We start from the raw sequence: 24,192 nt of genomic DNA on the forward strand, positions 1-24,192 counted from the left end.
ACTATTAACCTGTACTGATTCCTCTGTAGTTGAAGCTTAAAAAAGTCATAAATAAAGCGGAAATAGAAACAGCTTTTCCTTGTATTCCTATTATTTAAAAAAAGTGAGGGAGGAGGGAAGGGGGGTTCTTTATTCGAGGGGGCACTTTTATGATATTAGGGACCTTTAGCAAAGCACGACGGCAACGGAAATGAGGACGTCAAAACAAAAGATCTTACGAGCAGAACGATAGCTCAGCGGGAGCGTTTTAAAATTGTGTACATTTCTTAGCCTTCTTTTGCAAAATAACAATATGAAATCATCAAAATTTTCGTGGTCCGAGAGAGGAAATTCCATCCGCAAATTAGTTAAGTTTCTTTTTGGAACTCTACGCAGTTCTCATACGTTATGCTGAGGTTAACTTGCGGCGCTGTAAGAGATGGTTAACACATCCAGTCATTCGCGAAATTTCATTTAATATATATTCATTTTTAAATCTACGCCTTCCTTGACGTTGCTGTTGCTAACTGCTAAAGATCCCTAATATGGCCACGAGGGTGGGCGCTTATTCGAGAAAATACGGTTACTTGCTTAAATTCTACGACATTCATTTGATGAAGCTTGGTCATTTCATGCTTTAGTTCAAAAGATCCTCTATCAAAAATTTCAAAGTATATTCATGAGAAACAACCGAATCCATTGCCACAACACAAGGCACGCAAACTCCTTTTGTCTAAATTTTTTAGAACAAATATATTCAGCAATTTTCTTCAACTGCCTTACTTTTGAGATCACTGGCTCCTCATCTCTAGCATTTTTCAGAAAAAAGATTTGAGATAATTTTTCTCAGCAACTATTTATTCTTCCATGGATGATAAACATGTCTTGTAAACTCGGTATTTACTCTTTTGTTGTCTCGGTTCATTCACCTGAATACTTCCTGGAACCTACGCTTACAATACTTAATAGTATTTATTAGATTTCCCTGCCATTAATCCGTCTTTCTTTAGCAATTGTTGTAAACTGACGTATTTGAAATGGCACAGAAAGATAAACGAATGACAAGTTTTTTGGACTGCTAACTGTCACGACTTCCGAGAACCGAAAGAATTGAGTCCTTTAAAATCTTGAAGAGAAAGGTCCTTGAAATCTCAAAATTTGGACTTTGTTACAACTTTTCTTACCTATAACGAGACATTTACTCAACAGAAAACAGCATGAGCAAGAATATGAAAGATTATGATTCTCGGAAGTTAACATGAACAGCTTGCGTCGGTACAGAAATAGTAATCATACATTAAGGTAAGAGGGACGATCTGTTGCCGGAAAAAAGAGCGAAAAGGAGGTTATAAATCTTCACTAAGACAATAATAAAAAAGTCTTTTTCTGTGATTCCGTCAGTTAGATGCTGGTTTTCATTACCTACATTTTCTTATCGAAAATATACAAGCCGAAGTCTTGTTCTCTTCGTAGAGTTTTCGGCAAAAGGGATTCACATCACACCAAAGTTTTTGACATTTGTCTACTCTTACTTTCCGCCACTGAAGTAGGAAACGACAGGTTCTCGTAACACTAATATGGCTGCGCTAAACAGAACTTTTCGGGTCAAGGCTTTCTACAATTACTCGACCTCTATTGTCTGGCGGTTTGGTTTTGAACTCGGAGAGAATTTACAGTAACTTGTAATTCGTTGTCTTGATTAAATTCGTAATGTTATACTAAATTTATTTGCGCCCAAACTGAGATATTGTTTGGGAGTATGACTACAGTTTGATAATCGGAAGTTGGAGAGAACTTACAAGAAATTGTGGCTCGTTTCTCGTGAGTGACGTCATGATAACTTTATTTATTTGCTCCCAAATAAAGATATTTACGTCTTCACTAAATGTAATCTATGGCCCTAGGGCTTGCTATGTCGATCGCTTGATTGAGGCTTAAGGGATCTCACATAAAATTTGATTTATGTATTATTTATCAAACTCAAATGGAAATCACGACACGTCAGAAATACATACGAAAGCAATTCAAATGAACTTTACTTTCAATTTAAGCGGCAAAATTTGAAATTGTTTGTTAAACTTACCATCCCCATGCGACCATTTCTTCCAACAATTCAAACACTACAACTTTCTGAATTCCCCTCGTCGATTCCACCGCAAGAAATAGCCTGTGCCACCCAAGCTTCGACTCGAATATGAAGTACGAATCAAATAACATAACTGCTTCATCTTCGCGGCAATATCACGCTGGTATTTTGATTTTCCGATCGACAAGAACGGTGATCAGAATCGATCGGTTTGTTTACCTCATAGACGTGACCGCTGACCAGCTGCTGAGTGAAAACAGTACGGTTCAGTGGCGAGGGGCGGGGTGAGGGTGGGTGCGGGCAGATTATCAGAAGATTTATGGGAACATTTGAACATATGCATTAAAGTATCATGATAAACATTAGGATTCTCAGCCTAAATGCGAAGGCATGCTTCGTGTTGCAGACAACTTTTATTTTACTTAGTATTCTTTTTTATTTCAAATACATTTCGTTCCAAATAGGAATAGCATCAGTTCATAGATTTAAAAACAAATCTTTACCACGTAAATAAATGTGTTTAGATAATCGAGATAACCATTGAACCTCTTGTATCGCACCGGAAATAACGTGTCTTGTCTTTGCCCAACTCTGAGAGCGTGGAGCGGCAAAGACGCGAGATACCAGTCTCGCGTCTCGCGGCTTCTCCATGCTCACAGGATACGCGTGACCTCACTATCTTTAAGAAAAATAAGAGACTGCTCGAAGTCTGTATTCCGTTCAACCATTTCATAAGAGTGACACGAGTCTTCAATTGAGTGAGAAAGTCACAAACCCATTCTTTACCTCACGAGCGTAACCACTGACCACTCACGAATTACAATAGGCTTCTCCTTTGACGCGGAAATTGAAATCGTATCGAATATACAAAGTTATAGTGAGTTCCTTTAGATCTCCCGAACTTGTATCGCGTTGGAAACAATTACAAGTACAGGAAGAAGTCATTCATTAGGACTCCTTTTTAAATAGCAAAGATGGAAAAAACTTTGGTTCATCGTGTGGCTTAAGTGGTTTGGTACGACTGTCTGAATGCAATGACGAAGTAAAACATCATTTGATAAGCTGCCACCTGTCTTAAGAGGTTTTTAAGTGAAAATGAGGAAATCTTGGCAAAGATTGGCCTATTTCACTTCGCTCAGGAGGATAAACAAAAAAATGTGGATTTGCTATAGGCATCGCCACACTCTGGGGAAGTTTTGGAGAAGTGCAAAGGTAACATGTCAGTTTCTGGTATACGTCCCAAACAGTTTTCCTGTGATTCCCTTTCGAAGTCTAATAGTTGCTGACAATCTGCAATGGATGCCAAAACAATAATATGATGAAAGGATATCATTATGAAGAAACGACCGAAACAATACACTGTCAATCACTACATGTACATTTAGCTTGACTCAAATTTCATTTTTTCTACTCTTCAGTGATGCAAGGGTGGAAATTAAAGCGTTGAGCAAAGTGTTGTTTTCAATAACCTTCTGAAATTTAGGCTTGGAGTACACTGGGATTTGGAAGCGCAATAAATTCTCTTTAACGAGATAGATGAACGGATAGACATTTTTGAGTCTGAAAACAGCACATGAATTCAAAGCATACCTTGAAACTAAAAAATAATGGACTTAGTGGAAGATATATATGAATTGTTTGAGTGATCATTTCGAATGGGAAATAGGGATCCTTGTAAGATCTTGACGACTGACATATCAGGAATGTAAGATACATGTCCTTAGCTCTTACTAACGAATAACCTACCGTCTTGAGCCGATGTAAACTCCACCAGCAAGAGTACAAGCCCGGTCAAAACAAGAAAAAAACCTCCTCTTCCAGACATGCCTCAAAACGGAAAATAATAAAGATGGGGAAGATTAGGGAGAGAGACTAGTTCCTCGGATACGTTACCAAGGAGACTCGTGTAAGGTAATCAAAGTGGGTTTAAAGGACAAAATTCCTAAATAAGGCCTACTCAACAAAGGAAGGTAACATTTTACATGGAATAAACCTCTTCTAACGTACAATTTCACTGCAGGATAATGAGTAAGGTTGAAAGGTTACTCATCCAAAGAGTCTAAGTTTACGATGAGGAGAAATTTACCAATCATTTGCACTCAAAGACGATGAAAATCGAAAGAATATTCATGGCTATGTTACCAAAAAATCACGAAAAAACAGCGTAGAGGGGACCGTCTACAATAAAGTATTTCCACGCCTCTTTTCCGAAGGCAATGTTTTTTTCCTGATCTTTTTCCTTTTTTTATTATTGTTATTGTTAAGGCCAAATCTGATTTCGACATAGTATATCCATTAGTTAACCACTTCAAAAAAACTACCAAGCAACAAACTACGTACTGAACTTACCCGTAATGACAGAGAGGAACCCTCCGTTTATCGTCCTTTTCTAGGTTCCAAGTTAAGCTCTATTTAAAGCAAACTACCATTCCGTGGAAATTGTTGAGCAATCTAATAATGACAATGCGGTCGTTCTCTGATTGGTTGTACAACAACTTATTACTAAATCTACTGCGAGACAATTGAATCATGAGGGGATGACAGCAGATATTAACGATCGAAATGAAAGAAAGAAATATGGTTATGAATCAAAAACCTGCTTCTTACATCAGAGAGCAGAGGCAATGAGTGAGCGAAATGACAAAATTTACTAATCTTGAAATTTACTTTAACAGGACTATAGGGTGGACCTAAATGAAATCAGGAGTGTATGACAGCGGAGAAAATTATTGAAATGCTTGGAAGGTGTTTGCCTTGTTTGTCAATTGATGTCCAGCTTCTGATACAAAAGAGCTCAGGCTACGAGTGAGATGACAAAAATAAATCTATTCCTAAATCTGCTTTTACCAGACGGTTTGTCAAAGGAATCGAAGAGCGTGAAAACAGGAATTACGTCACAGGTTCACCATAACGATCTAGAAAAATTGACGAACAGCTGCTTTGAAGAAAAATAAATTAACTTAGAACTTTTCTGTCCACAAAGTTTTACTCTTTCAAATTCTTTTTAAGATAAAGCTCACAACGATAGAGTCGACCAGAAGCGGGTTTAACGAAATTTTCTTAAGGTTGCTCATAATTGATACGATCTTCTTTTACTTATTAGGAGGATGACAGCATTACAACAATAAACAGTTCGTAAAAAAGTGACAGCTAATTAGCAAAAGTGAAAGTGAAATGTGATCATCGCAGTAAATTTTCCAATTTAAGCAATTGGAAAGAAGAAGCCTGAAAAAAAATCAGGGCTTCAACGGGATTCGAACCCGTGACCTCCGCGAATACCGGTGCGATGCTCTACCAACTGAGCTATGAAGCCACACATTGGGAGCGAGGTCAATTTATTGAGTTCATATCTTCCCGTGCAGTGAAATGATGTGAAGTTTATATGAAATAATTCATCTTTCATCTACAACCGCAGTACAAAAATGAATTATTTCATATAATTAGCAAACTTCAAATTTAACGAGCAACCTGCTTTTCACGGCAGAAATTGTGACCAGTGAATGAGATGATTACTCTTAGCGACCTCTCAACGTACCTCGACTTCGACTGAAAAACGCTTTTCACGTCTGTGAAAATGTAATTGATCTCGGAAACCGCATTAGATAAAGACAGGGCCTGCATATCAGCCGAGAATATGATTTTCGCCTAGAAATAATCTTCAATGAAGTTTTTTAGGAAATTGTTAAGAGTTCGTCTTTGTTGCCTTTTTCCTTGACATAGATCTTAGATTCAGTGTCTGTTACTCCAATTATTATGGCATGATCGTGATCTGTCTTAAAAATTAAGGACAACAGCATGGTAGGACTATTGTATGCAGGATTACGAAATTCGGTGCATGGGATTCAATCCTCTTGGATGAATCGCTATACAATGACTACTATCTGAATCTTTCCCTAAAAAAAATTGTTAGCGAATAGTTTTATTGTATATAATCATTTCAAGGTTAATTTAATTCGAAGACATATTTACATATCTCTTTTAAATGCAATGTGGTCCGCATTACGATGAATGCTGTCTAGTTATGAAATAAACCTGTAGATTACAACTCTGTGAAAGCCGTATAACGCTTTCGGTGACTTATTAGACTTTTTGAAATCTTCTTTATTGACTAGAAAATCGCATCACGAAAATAATATGTTACTCGAGCTCGAGGGCAGAAAACTATGTTCCAAATCCAAACAATTGACAGGGTTAAAAACAAGCCGCCTTTGTTACCAAAAATATTTCTAGTGCAGGTGAAATCGAATAGTATTTCTTTTCTTCATAAGAAGGATCACATGACAATCTTTCAATGCGCTCAAATATGACACAGGCGCCGCCACATCTTGTTCATAGCTAAGAAGAAGGACAACAAAACAACAGTGCACGTTTAGCGCAAAAGTGACAGCTGTTATGAACTACTAAACCTAGAAGTGATTGGGAACTACTGAAATTAGGAATGTTCTGGCTAAATGTTTGGGAATTGTTTAGACCTGTTAGATTATCTTAAAATCCTTATGCAAGTATTGTGATCCTTGGTTTGTTACGTGCTGCAAGACCACACATTTATTTTTCCCCTTTAAGTGATGTGTCCTTCACCGTTGTGATAGGGCTTAATTATCGTACGATAAACCTCAGGGAGTGACATAAAAGTTCCTGATCAGACTCCTAGTGCTTCCCGTTTGCGCGTGGTATTCGAGTTAGTCTACTAACCTCAACAGTACAATAAAACTAACCAGCAAGCTCCAAATTAGACGAGCAACCCTGCATTTCAAAGCAGAAGTTTTGACAAATGAATGAGATATTACCTCACTTATTTTCTCTGACGCGAATATCCCTCTCTACCTTTTTTCTGTGGCTATAACTACTGCCTGCAGTAAAGGACCATTCCACCTTAAACTCTTATATCTCCTATGAATCGGCAACCACTTTTCTTGTCTGTGAAATGCACTGGAAATGCTAGAGACAACATAAGATTAAAATAGAGCCTATACATCAGCCAAGAAGATGAGTTTGATGAATATATATTCTACATGAAAGTTCTCTAGAGGTTAGAAGTTTTTTATTGACTTTAACCTTGACATGCCCAAGCTTGAGGGCAGAATTCCTAAGAATTGACTGGGTTGAAACAAATAAAAACAGCCTGCCTTTCATGTCCGAGTGAAATCGTTCAGCATTTTTTTTTTATTCATTGGAAGGATGTTTAAAAAATGATTTCCAAAACGGAATCTACAATCACCCCAAAATTGTCTTTAAATATGCTCAAAACTAGAATAAGGACTCTGCCATTTTGGAAAACAAATTTAGTATCCTGAATGCACATGTACTTAAGCGTCCCAGGGTTAGTTCACAAACAGCTTGTCCTCTGATTATCAACAAATTTTATTATTTGAGTCGACAGTGCCTTTTACGTAGCTCGTCATTGTTCAAAAGATTTCCAAGAGAGAGAAAAATTGAAAACACAAAGAGAGACTTTACTAAGTCAGAGGTAAGAGTCCAGGTGCGCGTTTGTCAAAAGTCCCGAAACCTTTTAAGATTCCATTTTTAGGGTTCGCCATTACCTCAAGGCCCACAGAAACTTTTCTTTCTCGTCTTTGCCGACGAGTTCATTGGCCACATTTGTCGGAGCTGAGTTACAAGCTCATAACCTGGCTCCCTTCAGCCAATCAGAAGGCTAATCGTGCTCTAGTTTTTACCAATTTGATTTAGAGTCTGGATCAAACTATAAACTGAAAAAGTCTGAAAATAATTGCAATTTTGCAAAAACGTAAAGTCAGGATAATAAACGAGTTTAGATATGATGCTAATACAGATCCTATTTTCAAGAAACCCACGTGCGTTAATTTCACGACATTCATTTTACACTCTGGTCATGTTCATATTCTCATTCAAAAAAATTTCCTCACTCGAAAATTTTGAAGTAGATTCAGGAGAAACAACCAAATCAACACATAGCACCAAGAATCCTTTAATCTACATTACGCAGTATAAATATTTCCTGTTGATAATGATAATCTCAAATATGTTGTTTATTGTTTAAAATACATCGATTTGTTTACATAGAAGTAACCACATTAAGAATCCGTTAAAAAGTCAACAATTTATTTTGGTCAGTTTAACTTCCACGCTGAATCCGTTCTTCAGATTGGCAAAGACTAGTTTGTTTCCTCGGCTTGGTTTCTCGGTAACTGTTTCAATCACTCGAACCCTTGGCACGTAATCAGTTGGAGAACCATGTACCTTGGGCAGTTCTGGAAGAGTTGTGCTCACAATGCGTGCCAAGGTGACTTCAACTTGGATCTCCTCACTTTCCATTCGAAACATTTCCCGAGCTTTGACATCGCCGGAAGTTTGCAAGACCTTAGAGCCGGGAAAATTTAGGTCGGGGTAACTGATGCTTAAAAACAGCTCCTCGAAATTTTCTTCAGCCATAATCCTGCATTGTCTGTTCACTGACGAGACAATCCCCCAGGAAGGAAGAGGGACAGATGGAGTCGCTTGGAAAAAGACATAACCATAGAGTGGACTCAAAGCTGTATTGCGTTCAGGAGATCTTTCAAATCGGACCACATGAGCCTCATCGTCTTGCTTCAAAACCCTGTATAGCTTATGTGACACATCCGAATTTTGTATTTCCCAATAAGAGCCAGTAGAGCCTTCGTATGAAGGAGTATTAATGTGAACTGCATACTCGTAACTCCCATCAGACGCACTGTGCTCAAGCCAGGCAGTTCCGTAGGTGCCATTGGATGGTTTAGCTGAGGACGTTTCCGAGTTTTGTGTTTGTAAATGAACCTTAAGATCGGATGCACTTGATCTTGGAATGTAGTAGCTGTTGCCTTTGGTGTCCACCAGAGTAGTGTATCCCCTTCTACTTCCTTTTGGAGTTGAAAATGGGGTCATGGCGTCAAAAAGAGCTGAATCATCTTTTCGCTCATCGTCAACTTCAATGGACGAGCTATCACTTATCAGCTTGTCTTGAAAAAGGGTCGTTTGAGCTTGAGTTGTCCCGCCATTGTTTATTCTGATGTTGCTTCCTAGGCAGACCAACACGTTTTGATAAAAGAAAACAGATTTCTTAAAGCGGAGATTGATATTTGGATAGGGGTGGCTCTCCTCCAAAAAACTGTACCTGGGTTGGCGGAAGTCCATGCCAAATACTCCGCTGGATAAAGGCTCTGGTCCTCTGTAGGTTACTCCTCCAGCAGAAGATCGTGGACTGAAGTTTCTTGCCTTACTCAGACTCGTCTGAGCGAGAGTCAGGGACATTGTTGTGGCTCCAGGTATTTTTGTCCAATCCCATCCATTTTTTATATCGTGAGCCTTCAATGCTTCTTCGCTGTTCGCTATCAACATTGAACCATGACTCTGATAGGTACCATAAACATTTTCAGGTTTTCCTACCCTTGTAGATCCCTCAAAGTCCCAGACAAACCGGTTAAAGCCTTTTATCGTCACTGCCCAGTCCTTACGACGATGAATTGACAGAGCAGCAAAGTTCTTGGACCAATGACCTTCAGGGGAGGGCTCAGGAGATGTACCTTTAGAAAAGACCTATGTTCAAGAAAACGAACAAGAAATCAGCAAAGATACTAAAAAATCAAAATATAACTTTGCACCAAGTAATTTGCCTAAAAAAAAGCACAATGCTATTATTACAAGCTTATAAAAGGGTAAGAATGTGCCCCCAGTCTCTCTTTCTCTCTCCTTTTTTATGCATAGAGCTTTGTTTACAATGTTTTATTGCAGGAAGGAACGTTTAAATCAACAGCATTGGGGCAGCAACATAATCATTCTTGCATCGTTCTTCTGGTGCACACAAACAAATTTTTTCGTTCAAGTATAAAAGCAATCCCTAACTTATTAAAAACGAAAGGAATCAAATGAAGCCCAATTTTCATGTAGCCCTGCATTGGAATTGCATTAAAAAGGGGTTAACTAGCTTTTAAGTATTTTCTTCTTTTTTGAATCAATTCTTTAAAATAGTCGACCAGCAACAAAGTGCACGGTAACGGGGTTCCTAAGTTTATGGTCACCTGAAATTTGATGCAGATTGTTAACAGTGATGTGGTGTATCCAAAACATTATTGGTGCTTTACTTATAGGAATGAGATTCCTTGTATTAGAAAAAAATTTGATATAAGTTCTCAAAAATATTGACGTAAGCTACTATATGTATAGGCATTCAGCAACATTCAGTTAATAAACTTACGATGGACATAATTTTCAGTGATCCAAGGCTGTTCATGTACGATTTTCCCCTGTTAACCGTTCCATCTTCCAAGTACTTTTTAACAAATTCGTCAGTAGGCTGGTACAAACGTAAAAACATCCCAACGTTCTTAACAGCAGGAACTGACACTTCTTCGGCTGGGGTTGATGCCAGTGGCCCAGATGGATGGGAAACACTGATGTAGGCGTATGCTGGGAGAATTTTTACCAAAATCTTTTTGGAATAGTCTACAATGCGTCCGCCGACACTGTTTGGTGTTGAATACTTTACTGCTACTAGCCTCATTGTTTCAAGAGCTTCCAGTAAATTTCGTTTCGACTCATCTGACAGTGCAAAATCTGTTCCTTCTAAGAGGTATTGCACTTGTGCAGCTGTATGATATGCGTGTGGGGCATACGCAGATGCGTAGAATGTCTTGTGATGAAAGCCAGTGTAATCAGGTTTAATAACTCCACCGAAGGCTTTGTTGATACTCAGGGCGTTATCCATCCATCGTTTCAAAGCATCCATATCCCTTTGCCTTTCTTTTATTTCCATATCCGACTTAGCAGGCATTATCAACACAATCATGAGCCGAAACAACATTATTGTAATCATTCTGTCAGCCGTAGTTCCACTATACTCGAACGTCGATTGGTAAACTTCACCAAAATCACTATACCACTTGGCAGTATTTATTAAGTTTAAAAGTCTTGATCTGTATTTAGTGTTCCCTTGTAAGGCGTCCTTCAACAAGAAAAGAGTGTGTGTGTATCCAGCACCACCACGGTTCATTTCATGATCCAGGGAGCCTATTGCACTTCCATCAGCCCATCCTTGGTCTTCAATGTAGTCAAGCAGTTTAATTATTCTCTCAAGGCGTTTTTCGTTTTCGTCATTTAATATTTTGCGTACTTGGTCCTTTGTGTAAGGTTTCGTCAAACTTTCAAGGTACACGCGGAACTCTTTCTGCCTGTTTGCGTCGTTTCCACAAATCCTTTCAATGGCACGGTCCACATCGACTTTGTTAGTAGAACTCAGTTCAGGAGTTTCTTCTGTCACAGTTCGGGAAACTTCTTCGGCGCGGGATTTAAGATAAAACTCTATGGCTAAAGGAAGCATGATACGCATTTGGACGAAGCTGAACTTTCTTGTTGGATCTTTCAAGGAATACGCTCGTGTTCCCCTTTTACAACCGCGACAGAACAGAGGAGGCCCGACTATCACTGTTTTTCCTGAGTCTAGCGTCCTAAATAAAAGTCTATCGTATTCCAGATATGCAGCGTCAATGCTCCTCACCAGTTTATCCCAACGCTTCTTGGCTTCTCCAGAGAAGTCGTAGGTGGTTTCCCTCTCATCGCAATACCAGTTTTTCAAGCGACTCTCGATGTGAGTGAGACTCAAGGACTTTGAAGCAACCACCGTTTCTGGAAGGGCAGTCGGAGCCTGCTGACTCCAACGGTAGCTTTGCTGCCAGAAGTTGCTTGAATCATATCGTGAGCCGAATCTTGTGAAAGGTGGAACTATTTTGTCACGAGACTGAAATGACATCCTTCTCACAAAGTCAAGCATATCGATATGAATTGTGTCGTGATGGCTCAAGGCAAAATCGACTCTATCAATTTCAGCGGGAGAGTTGAGGCTATGAGAGTAACGTTTGCATTCTTTATAAGACACCCATATTCCTCGCCATCCCTTAAATCCCAAGTCAATATCAAATGACCCAACTTGGTTCCTCCGAGCTGTATCTCTAAATCGAACTTGCATTCTTCTTCCAGGTGAGGGAGTCTCTTTGTAGATCCACATCTTCACCCCTCCTCGGCTTAGGTCACGTCCTCTGATGCGGGCAGATGAGGGCCTGGTGTACCTCAATCGCGATTTTCCTGTGGTGCCAGATTCCCATCTCAGTGACCTTGAGCCGAGCTTGGCTACGGACGTTGAGAATGTTATTGTTCCTCTGGTGTCTGGTATACGTCTCAGGCAGTTTTCCTGTGATCTCCCCTCAAAGTCTAATAATTTCTGACAATCTACAATAAATGTCAAGATACAATGTAATATGATGAAAGGATACTACTATAAAGAAACGACCGTAATAATGCACGGTTTACCACTACGTGTACATTTGGCATGACTTAAACAATTTTCTTTTCTAATCTTCAGTGACGCAAGGGGTGGAATGAGAGCATTGAGCTAAGTTCTATTTTCAGTAACCTTCTGAAATTTAGGCTGGGGGTACACCGGGATTTTGAAAACGCAACAAATATTGTAAAAAGTGGATGAAAACGATTATTTTAAAACTGGATAAAAGAAGGAAGAAAGTGAGAAGTAATGGCCTCTAATGGGAGATTTGTTACTAATTTGAATATTTACTTTATTAGAGCAGTTATCTTTCTAAGATTCTGACGATATTGAAGATAAAAGATGCAAGATAGACTTGGTTGGCTTTTACTAACGAATAACCTACCGTCTTTAGCCGATGATAACTCTAATAGCAAGAGTACAAGCCCAGTCAAAACAAGACAAAAACCTCTTCTTCCAGACATGCCTCAAAACAGAAAACAATAAAATTGAAGAATATGAGTAACTTCAAACGAATCTAGCTCTTCGGATACTCCACCAAGAAAGCTTGTGTAGAGCAATCCAAGTGGGCTGCTGGTACAAAATTCCCAAGCGTTGCTTGGATTTTATCGGGAGTTCGCATTACGATATATAAATTAGCTTAATATTTGGTGGTGAATCCACTATTATGAATACCATGCGACGAACAGTCTACAATAAACCTTTGCCGAAGGCAATGTTTTGTACTAAACGTTTCCTTTTTCTTTGATATGGTTATGGCCGAAATCTGATCGACAAAATATATCCAATAGTTAATCGCTTCGAAAAAACTGCTAAGTAACAAACTACAGAACTTACTGACAGAAGAGAAAGCGCCGTTGATTTTCTCCCTTTACGTTCTAATTTGTTCTCTATTTAAAGCAAACTATCATTCCAGGAAAATTGCTGTGCGGTCTTGTAATGGAATTCTGGTCGTTCTCTAATTGGCTGGATAACAACTCATTGCTAAATCTGCTGTGAGACAATCAAATCAAGCTGGGAGACAGCAGAGGAATAACATTGAAATACAAGAAAGAAATATGGTTTTTAATCAATAACTTGATTCTGCCATCAAAGAGCAGAGGTCGTGTGGAACTGAAGTTCACTTATCTGTCCTCACAGGACTGTATGCAGGACGTCAATGGAATCAGGAGAGTATGACAGCAGAAAAAAATGTTTGAAATGCTTGGAAGATGTATGCCTTGGTTATGAATTGATTACCTGCTTCTGATACGAGAGCACTCAGGCTATGAGTGAGATGATAAAAATAAACTTATTTCTAAATCTGCTTTTACCGGACAGTGCGCTGTAAGTCAAAGGAATCGTAGAGGGTGATAGCAGGTATAAAGTCACAGGTTGACCAAAACGATCCAGCAAAATTGACAACCTGCTACTTTTCATTTGGAAAATCAATTGAAAAACTTTTCTTCCAAAACGTTTTACTCTTTCCAGTTTTTTTAAAGACGAAACGAAAAAGCGGAAACGGAAATAACGCTGGCGACCGTTATAAGAAAAAAACAGGGCCTACACATCAGTCGAGAAAAACTTTAGTTAAGATATAATCTACATGCACGTTTTCCGTGGGAAATTGTCTGGAGATATTCCTTTAAGTTTTCATTGATTCAAGGTCTATCACTTGGATCATTAAAGCATGATCGTGACCTCCTTTAACATGATCTTCACCTTGAAAAATCTGAGACAAACAGGATGTTAGAACGCTTGTATGAAAAACTGCCAAATCCGCTCGCTATACAATGAATTTCATCTCTCATTTAAGCAAAATTTTCCGCAAAAACGTCTAGCATAAATAATCACTTCGAGATTAATATGAAATATATAATTCTATAAAAAGCATCTTTTCCGTAAACCTTTTCTCTCTAGTTGAATTTGGAACAGAATTCACCAAAAGGTAATTGGCCATATTAAGGTGAAAGGTTATCTAGTGACAAAATAAATCCAAAGTGAACAAAACAGTGAAACTGTCTTGTGTTTCAGCAAGCATTATCATATATATATGACACCAGAACTTGAGGGCAGAATGTTGTGAACCAATTCCAAAAATTTGACAGGCTTGAAAAACTTAACTAGCCTTTGTTATACAAACGATCTCGAGTACAACTGAAATAGTCTAGCTTTTCTTTTTTCTTCAGAAGAAGGTTCTTGTGAAAATGATTTCCGACCGGTTACCTAATCGCTCCAAAATTGTCTTAAAGTACGGACGCCCAGTGTTTTAAAAAAAAAATTGATAACTTTGTCAGTTCACAAACAACTGGTGGTCTGGATATCACCAAAACTTTATTATTTGAGTCGGGATGGCCTTTCGTGTGACTTAAAATCGTTCCACAGACTACCACGAGATAGAAAAACAACAAAAAGAGTTTCAGACTCTACAAGGTCACAGGTAAGAGGCCAAGGGCCCGTTTCTCAAAAGTGTAGTTGCCTTGTAGGGCTCACCGCGACAGTTCATAATCTAAGTTTAAGAAATAGTACGGCGAGTCTCAAATGTCAATCCATTTTATTTCATTCCTGATCCTTGTTTTCAGAACTTAAACCTTGAGAAAAGAAGCATTTCATGTCTACTTTCATATCGTCATCAATCAGAAACCCACTGCACACGTCAATGAAATGGTCTAACTTGGGGTAGTTTTAGATGAAAATGTAATATGGAAATCGCATATATCTGACGTAGCTAGTAAAAATATCTAAATCTACACTGTAGATTTAGATAATTTTACTAGCTACGTTAGCTACCTGAGGTATACTTTTTGGATCCTCTCGTCGCAAGCCATATGATGACCCCAAACCTTAATGATTGTAATTTAATCTGCGGATGAAGCTACAAAACAAATGATCATAGAATTGTCATTTAGCAAAAACGTTTCATCGAGAAAGTCAACAAGTCTAACTATGATACTCAGAAAGATCCTATTTTTAAGAAACTTATAATCACCGCATATCCTCGAATAATCGTCTGGGTGCCTTTTCAAAATTTCAGCTTGAAAGAGGGGCGCTCATCGGAAGGAGGGCGCTTAATCGAGGAGAGCGCTTATAACGAAACTATTAACCTGTACTGATTCCTCTGTAGTTGAAGCTTAAAAAAGTCATGAATAAAGCGGAAATAGAAACAGCTTTTCCTTGTATCCCTATTATTAAAAAAAGTGAGGGATGAGGGGAGGGGGGTTCTTTATTCGAGAGGGCACTTGTATAATATTAGGGAACTTTAGCAAAGCACGACGGCGACGGAAATGAGGACGTCAAAACAAAAGATCTTATGAGCAGAACGATAGCTCAGCGGGAGCATTTTAAAACTGTGTACATTTCTTAACCTTCTTCTGCAAAATAACAACATGAAATCATCAAAATTTTCGTGGTCCGAGAGAGAAAATTCCATCGGCAAATTAGTTAAGTTTCTTTTTGGAACTCTACGCAGTTCTCATACGTTATGCTGAGGTTAACTTGCGGCGCTGTAAGAGATGGTTAACACATCCAGTCATTCGCGAAATTCCATTCAATATATATTCATTTTTAAATCTACGTCTTCCTTGACATTTCTGTCCTAACTGCTAAAGATTCCTAATATGGCCACGAGGGTGGGCGCTTATTCGAGAAAATACGGTGACTTACTTAAATTCCACGACATTCATTTGATGAAGCTTGGTCATTTCATGCTTTAGTTCAAAAGATCCTCCCTTAAAAATGTCAAAGTATATTCATGAGAAACAACCGAATCCATTGCCACACACAAGGCACGCAAACTCCTTTCCTCTACATTTTGTAGAACAAATATATTCAGAAATTTTCTTCAACTCCCTTACTTTTGAGATCACTGGCTCTTCATCTCTAGCATTTTTCAGAAAAAAGACTTGAGATAATTTTTCTCAGCAACTATTCATTCTTCCATGGATAATAAACATGGCTTGTAAACTCGGTATTTACTCTTTTGATGTCTGGGTTTATTCACCTGAATACGTTTTGTAGGGGAACCTATGCTTACAATACTTAAGGGTATTTATTAGATTTCCCTGCCATTGATCCGTCTTTCTTTAGCAATTGTTGTAAATTGATGAAATTGTATTTGAATGGCACAGAAAGATAAACGAATGACAAGTTTTTTGGACTGCTAACTCTCACGACTTCCGAGAAAGTAAAGAATTGAGTCCTTCAAAATCTTGAAGAGAAAGGTCCTTGAAATCTTAAAATTTGGACTTTGTTACAACTTTTCTTACCTATAACGAGACATTTGCTCAACAGAAAACAGCATGAGCAAGAATATAAAAGATTATGATTCTCGGAAGTTAACATGATCAGCTTGCGTCGGTACAGAAATGGTAATCATACATTAAGGTAAGAGGGACGATCTGCTGCCGGAAAAAAGAGCGAAAAGGAGGTTATAAATCTTCACTAAGATAATAATAAAAAAGTATTTTTCTGTGATTCCGTCAGTTAGATGCTGGTTTTTATTACCTACATTTTCTTATCGAAAATATACAAGCCGAAGTCTTGTTCTCTTCGTAGAGTTTTCGGCAAAAAGGAGTCACATTACACCAAAGTTTTTGACATTTGTCGACTCTTACTTTCCGCCACTGAAGTAGGAAACGAAAGGTTCTCGTAACACTAATATGGCTGCGCTAAACAGAACTTTTCAGGTCAAGGCTTTCTACAATTACTCGACCTCTATTGTCTGGCGGTTTGGTTTTGAACTCGAAGAGAATTTACAGTAACTTGTAACTCGTTCTCTTGAGTAAATTCATAATGTTATACTAAATTTATTTGCGCCCAAACTAAGATATTGTTTGGGAGTATGACTAAAGTTTGATAATCGGAACTTGGAGGGAACTTACAGGAAATTGTGGCTCGTTTCTCGTGAGTGACGCCATGATAACTTTATTTATTTGCTCCCAAATAAAGATATTTACGTCTTCACTAAATATAATCTATGGCCCTTGGGCTTGTTGTGTCGATCGCTTGATTAAGGCTTAAGGGATCTCACATAAAATTTGATTTATGTATTAATTTATCAAACTCAAATGGAAATCACAACACGTAAGAAAACTGCCTTTTTAAAATGCATCAGCGTCAGAGGAAGTACAATTGTTGGAGCAAAATCACTCGCATTGAACTTCGTTCTCACGCAAGTACTACTTATGGTTTTCAAAAGCGATAAATCAGCGAGTGTCTCGCTGGGTGGATAAATTTTTTTTACTGCTAACGTTTAATTTCTTTCCGCTACGGTTAAAAAGAAATTAACAATTAACTTTTTTACGACTAACGGTTAAAAGTTGCCAAGTTCTTCGCTTAACGGCTCAATATTTTTTTTCGTTTTACAGCTTATGATTAGACCCAATGAGACCTTCATCACTCTCTAGATCTGGAAGAGTAAAATCTTCAGATACTGACGTCGTACTTCGATCAAGCGATCCACTAACCCCAACGGTCCTTCTGTTTACGTAATCTGGTGGTTGTTCGAAACGCGGCAGATATTAAATATTCAACACCATTCTTTTAGGACAATTAGATCTGTATATCTAACGTTCATGCCTCTGACAACTAAACCCTCGACAGAAGCTTTAAGATATCGTAAATTTTGACTTGTTAGCTTTTTCTTCCTTTAAAATGAGTTGCCTCCAAATGTATAGCAATGTCTCTTTATATTTTGGGAGTCGCCACGTATACAAAAATGGGTTTATACCTGAGTTTGCGTATGTCAGACTTCCTGAAAATCCGAAAGAAATCATCAGTAATGGTAAATGTGGATGGCACGCTTTGCATAAGTAGATCAACACTTGAACAATGAACCACGGCAGGTAGCAGATGAGAAAAGCACAGACAACGACCGATATTGCCTTGAAGAGATCTTTTTCTCTTTGCATTATAATATTACGATCTCTGAGTGAGTGTCCTTCTGCTCTTTCTTTGGAGTATCGGTGAAAGTAGTTTAAGATCATTACGTACATGGCCAACATGCCCAAAAGCATAAATAGAAGTTGAAAGTTGTAGACAGCCCCGATTATGGCAAATGAATCGCGCAACACAAGGAATGCACTTCCAAAAGCTATGAAATAAATCCAGCAAGCACAGTTGGCGATAAAAACTCTCTTATTTGTAACTCTTACACGATAACGAAGTGGCGTGGTTACGGCGAAGACTCTGTCTACTGTTAGAAGGAACATATGACCAAAACTCACGTTTACAGAGAAAACGTTGAGGGCAAATATCACAGAAAGATCTAGCGGTGAATCTCCTCGGAAAGATATCACCCAGCCCCAATAAGCGGTTATTGGACAAACCACCAAGCCAACTAAAAGATCTGCTATGGCCATGGATGTCAAAATGAGGTTAGAGGGTGATGATCGGAGTTTCTTGAGAGGATCTTTCCAAACTGCAACTAAGACCAAAATATTTCCAAATATGATTACTGGTGCCATTGCTATCGATAAGGCAGCGCTGATCGCTGAAAGTGGCCTCACGTTTTGTAGGCTTAGCCATCCTTCTTCAAGAGCTTGCTCGCTTGTTATGTTCCAGAAGTTGTAGTGGCCGAGAACGGCCGCCATTTCAACCTGTTATCTGGTTTCCTCGATGGAGTCTCGTGTAAAATGAAGTCGATTTTGCATTCGTCACAGTATTTTGAAAACAAAATTTGTTTCTTTCTTTGACCTCAAGAAGACAATGACCATATAAGGTTTGCGGTTTAACCAAAGATATTGGAAGCTTTTATTTCCAACGATGTATGGTCTCAACTTGGGCTCCAATAAATGCTTCTTTAAAGCAGAAGACGAGACTTAAACAAAGAAAACAAGAAAACTGTACAAACAAAAACTTAATCGTACTTCTATGTTTACGTTTATGATTCAACCTTCGTCTTTCAATTTGTGAAAATGCTCATGACATGCTTCTTTATCTTCATTGACGTCATTAAGACGGAAACGACATTTTGAAAACTACTAATATCCTTATTATTCAAAATCGTCTTATTGTTTTTAGATGCCCCCTCAAATTTCCCTTTGTGAAAGATATTGATGCATGCGGCTGGATCACGTAATAATCAACCAACAATTTGGTTAGGGCCGGGTCGCATTACAGACAATTTTACAGAAAACTGTTTACTTTAGGGACTAAAATCTGTCAACATACCTGTTTTCTAGTGCTACCCCTCATTTGTGATTTTTCAAAAATTTCAAAATCGGGAGAAAACGACCGTATAAGCTCAATTCATTTTCATTTCCGGTCTGAAGCAATTTGATTTTCCAGCCGACTTTTTCGAGCCAAAATGAAAATTGGTCTGTAATGCGACCTAGCCCTTAGGCCAACTTTCACAGTTCAAAAATTTAATTAATGTCTACACTCATATTACTTTTCTTGTCTTTACTTCTTTTGGAGACTTTTATCCATGCAAAAAGATTTGCTTTATAGCACAAATAAAAAATTTTCAACGACTTGACGAGATTGCTTTAAATTTGCATGCATCTTTCGATAGCATCCCTTCTCATAGATCGTATCAATTACAGCCTACAAGTTCACCTTACAGCAATGTATTTTAAAGGATAGTTTGCTTAAATGAATTGAACGAAAACCCAGAAATTGTAAATGATAACTTCCTAATGTCACGTCCTCGAGCCAAACATTTTCCCGTCCGCCCCTCCCCCCTCCCCTCCACCCTCTCCTTTCCCTTTCCCCTCCCCCTCCCCCTCCCCTTCCCCCACCCAGTCTATGAGTAGATAGTAATGAGTCGCGAATTGCATCGGATTGGACAACGATGTACTGTATTTTCTCGATTAAACGCCCGACCCTTATTAAACGCCGGCATCGAAAAAGCGCCGGATAAAAACTGCCGATTTTTAAATAAACGCCGGGGGCGTTTAATGGAGAAAAAAGGTAATCGATAAAATTGTTAAAAGCTGCTTAGTTCAAACAACACATACTGATTAATTTCAACAACAACAAATTTACATTTCTTATCTTTTGAAAAATACCTTCCTGAGAAAACTCATATGACAGACCCTAGGCATTAACTATATGCAAAATCAATATCATGCCTTCCTAATAACATAGGCCCTCAAAGTCAGTCGGTCAAACCAAAATCATAAAATCTAATGCAATTAGGCTCCTTCAAATTCCAATGTTTAACTTGGTCAGATTCAGCAATTGCGATACTGAACAGAAAATCTTCCCCGATGTGGCGCACAAAAGTACCTTTACTGCTTTCATGTAAAAATCCTATGGCTCTTATTTCTAAATCATTACATTTTTTTTAATCACTTCATCTCTCTATTCTATGAGGGAATATAACTTAATTGATGACTCTGAAAATGACGTTAACGGCAGCATCAGTCTTATATAGCCCTTACATCTACACTGATTAAAACTGAACTGCCAAATACACCTCATGTTTACAGCTAATGCAAATATTCAAGAGGTGGTCAATATTTCAGATTTGCAGTTTATTGTACACTAGATTCGTAACAGCTCTCCATTAACGAAAAGGAGTGACAGCTGAATACAACAGTAGATATTGATATGTCCTCGCGCTTTTCGCCTACGCACCAGTACAATCAGTGTGTTGTGTTTCCTTGGCTGGTCACAAACACAAGTCAATCTTGTCCATCATTCAAAGTCGAACGTTTCGGTTGCTAGCATCAACGTTCTTAAATATTTTTCTTGAGCTACCAAATTGTATTTTTTAAAAAATGCTTGGCTGGTGTGAACGCGTTTAATCTCTCCGTATCTTTGTACACCAGTGAGAGACCCCTCAAAGACACCGAATCACTTTTCAAGCTCAAAGTAAGCACATTTTCAAAAGCTTAATTTTCAGCTGAGCACTGATAACTTGGTAATCCCCTCGTGAGTACGATAGCGTATGATGATTAGTTTGAGATGAAGATGGTGAATTTGAACACGACCTAGGCAATTAGCTTTCGCCTCGGTGCATTTGTTCAATTACATGGTCACAAATTGCTGACACAGCAAATATTAACATCCTGTCATTATCTTTGCCTAGTTTACAAACCAAACAATGTCAAGTTCGGAATCTCCTTAATTAGAGTCCTCAAGGCAAATCACAAACCCCATGTAAATCAGACAAGGGACCTAACTTCAGCTGCTTTCGTTTTGAATGAGAATGACTGCGCTTGTGAGCCACCACGATTTTTGGAATATGACAAACAAAGAAACTTTAAACGTACTCTAGCTGAGAGTGGACAACATAGAGACTACATCTGTAACCTTTGTCATTCTTGGGATCGCACGTGCTCCGTTAATTGTCTTTGGAAACTCGTTGGTAATTTGGTCAGTTTGGAAAAAAGATTGATAACTTTGTCAGTTCACAAACAACTGGTGGTCTGGGTATCACCAAAATTTTATTTTTTGAGTCGGGATGGCCTTTTTGTGTGACTTGTAATCGTTCCACGAGATAGAAAAACTACTAAAAGAGATTGAGACTCTACAAGGTCACAGGTAGGGGGCTAAGGGCCCGTTTCTCAAAAGTGTAGTTAACTTTTAGGGCTCGCATAATCTAAATTTAAGAAATAGAGGGGCGAATCCAAATATCAATCCATCTTATTTCATTCCCGATACTTGTTTTCAGAACTTAAACCTTGAGAAAAGAAGCATTTCATGTCGACTTTCATATCGTCATCAATCAGAAACCCACTGCACACGTCAATAAAATGATCTAACTTGGGTTAGTTTTAGATGAAAATGTAACATGGAAATCGCATATATCTGACGTAGCTAGTAAAAATATTGAAATCCACAGGTATACTTTTTAGATCTAGTTTCATTCATTTTCATTCTGATGACCCCAAACCTTAAAGATTGTAATTTAATCTGCGGATGAAGCTCTAAAAACAAATGATCATAGAATTGTCATTAAGCAAAAATGTTTCATCGGGAAAGTAAACAAGTCTCACCATGGTACTCAGACGGATCCTATTTTCAAGAAACTTATAATCACCGCATATCCTCGAATAATCGCCCAGGTGCCTTTTTAGAGTTTCGGCCTAAAGGAGCGGCGCTTATCGGAAGGAGGGCGCGTAATCGAAGGGGGCGCTTAATAATAATAATAATAATAATAATAATATTTTTTTATTTAAACACGATAGGGTTTAAAGCTCAAAGCTTGTGGGGTCGTGTGAAAATAATTACTATATCAAACTATATTAAAATAGGGATAGCATTACTTGCAAAATACAGCTACCATGGTAAAAATTTAAAAATATTCAAGTTTCTAAAAAAGAAACTACCAAGCAGTACTGATTCCTCTGTATTTGAAGCTAAAAAAAGTTATAAATAAAGCGGAAATAGAAACAGCTTTTCCTCGTATCCCTGATATTAAAAACAGTGAGGGAGGAAGGGAGGGGGGTTCTTATTCGAGGGGGCACTTGCTTGATATTAGGGACCTTAAGCAAAGCACGACGACGACGGCAACGAGGACGTGACAAAACAAACGGTCTTATAACCAGAACAATAGCTCAGCAGGTGTGTTTTAAAACTGTGTACATTTCTTCACCTTCTTCTGCAAAATAACAACGTGAAATCATCAAAATTTGCGTGGTCCGAGAGAGGAAATCCCGACGGCAAATTAGTTAAGTTTCTATTGGGAACTCTACGCCTCTCTCATATGTTATGCCGAGGTTAACTTGCGGCCCTGTATGAGATGGTAAACACATCCAGTCATTCTCGAAATTCCAACTATAAATATATATATATATATTCATTTTTAATCGATGTCTTCCTTGACGTTGCTGTCCTAACTGCTAAAGGTCCCCAATATGGCCACGGGGGTTGTCGGTTATTCGGGAGAGGCGCTTATTTGAGCGTAGGTGCTTATTCGAGAAAATACGGTAACTTGCTTTAAAAGCTTGGTCATTTCATGCTTTCGTTCAAAAGATCCTCTCTTAAAAATCTCAAAGTATATTCATGAGAAACAACCGAATCCATTGCCACAACACAAGGCACGCAAACTCCTTTCCTCTACATTTTGTGAAACAAATATGTTCAGCAGTTTTCTTCAACTCCCTTAATCTTGAGATCACTGGCTCCTCATCTCTAGCATTCTTCAGAAAAAAGATTTGAGATAACTTTTCTTAGCAACTACTCATTCTTCCATGGATAATAAATATGGCTTGTAAACTGGGTATTTACTATTCTGTTATCTAGGGTTATTTAACTGAATACTTTTTGTGGAGGAACCCAAGCCTACAATACTTAATGGTATTTATTAGATTTCCCTGCTATTAATCCGTCTTTCTTCAACAATTGTTGTAAACTGATGAAATTGTATTTGAAATGGCACAGAAAGATAAACGAATGACAAGTTTTTTGGACTCCTAACTGTCACGACCTCCTAGAAACGAATGAGTTGAGAATTTCAAAATCTTACCGAGAAAGATCCTTGAAATCTCAAAATTTGGACTTTGTTACAACTATTTTTACCTATAACGAGACATTTACTCGACAGAAAACAGCATGAACAGGACTCTAAAGGATTATGATTCTCGGAAGTTAACATGATCGGTTTGCGTGCACAGAATAGTAATCATAGAGTAAGGTAAGAGGGACGATCTGTTGCCGGAAAAAAGAGTGAAAAGGAGGTTATAGAACTTCATTAAGATATTAATTGAAAGCAAAGGGTCATTTTCTGTGCCTCCGTCAGTTAGATGCTGGTTTCATTACCTACATTTACTCATCGGAAATATAAGCCTAAGCCTTGTTCTCCTCATAGAGTTTTCGGCAAAAAGGAGTCACATTACACCAAAGTTTTTAACATTTTTCTACTCTTGCTTTCCGCCACTGAAGTAGGAAGCGACAGGTTCTCATAACGCAAATCAGGCTGCGCTAAACA

General features: G+C 38.3%; 2 protein-coding genes and 1 long non-coding RNA gene across 3 annotated transcripts; all 3 read right to left on the reverse strand.

The window, feature by feature from the left end:
- Nucleotides 1-1,529: 1,529 nt before the first annotated feature.
- Nucleotides 1,530-4,437, reverse strand: LOC149049637 (uncharacterized). Its single transcript, XR_016183521.1, has 3 exons — nucleotides 4,415-4,437; nucleotides 3,812-3,892; nucleotides 1,530-3,355 (listed from the first exon to the last, which is right to left on the reverse strand). It is a non-coding gene; the product is annotated as an uncharacterized LOC149049637 (long non-coding RNA).
- Nucleotides 4,438-7,408: 2,971 nt separating this feature from the next.
- LOC149049638 (uncharacterized) lies at nucleotides 7,409-13,115 on the reverse strand. The gene is made up of 3 exons (XM_089196086.1): nucleotides 12,721-13,115; nucleotides 10,257-12,283; nucleotides 7,409-9,598 (listed from the first exon to the last, which is right to left on the reverse strand). Exons 1-3 carry the CDS (start codon nucleotides 12,797-12,799, stop codon nucleotides 8,138-8,140), a joined length of 3,567 nt encoding a protein of 1,188 aa, XP_089052212.1. The 5' UTR covers nucleotides 12,800-13,115; the 3' UTR covers nucleotides 7,409-8,137.
- A 3,672-nt stretch (nucleotides 13,116-16,787) lies between these two features.
- Nucleotides 16,788-19,231, reverse strand: LOC113673513 (adenosine receptor A2a). The gene has a single exon (XM_089195285.1). The coding sequence runs from the start codon at nucleotides 18,902-18,904 to the stop codon at nucleotides 17,921-17,923; it is 984 nt and encodes a 327-aa protein (XP_089051411.1). The 5' UTR covers nucleotides 18,905-19,231; the 3' UTR covers nucleotides 16,788-17,920.
- Nucleotides 19,232-24,192: the final 4,961 nt, after the last annotated feature.

This window comes from Pocillopora damicornis, chromosome 2 (assembly GCF_964200805.1).
Source record: "Pocillopora damicornis chromosome 2, jaPocDami1.2, whole genome shotgun sequence".
Taxonomy (NCBI): domain Eukaryota; kingdom Metazoa; phylum Cnidaria; class Anthozoa; order Scleractinia; family Pocilloporidae; genus Pocillopora; species Pocillopora damicornis.

Bases quoted from the DNA above. Each gene is read 5' to 3' on its own strand.
- LOC113673513 (XM_089195285.1), bottom strand. From the start codon at position 18,904: ATGGCGGCCGTTCTCGGCCACTACAACTTCTGGAACATAACAAGCGAG.
- LOC149049638 (XM_089196086.1), bottom strand. From the start codon at position 12,799: ATGTCTGGAAGAAGAGGTTTTTGTCTTGTTTTGACTGGGCTTGTACTC. The intron at 12,284-12,720 runs GTAGGTTATTCG...CATTTATTGTAG, and splicing joins GTTATCATCGGCTAAAGACG to ATTGTCAGAAATTATTAGAC. The intron at 9,599-10,256 runs GTAAGTTTATTA...TCTTGAACATAG, and splicing joins CACTGAAAATTATGTCCATC to GTCTTTTCTAAAGGTACATC.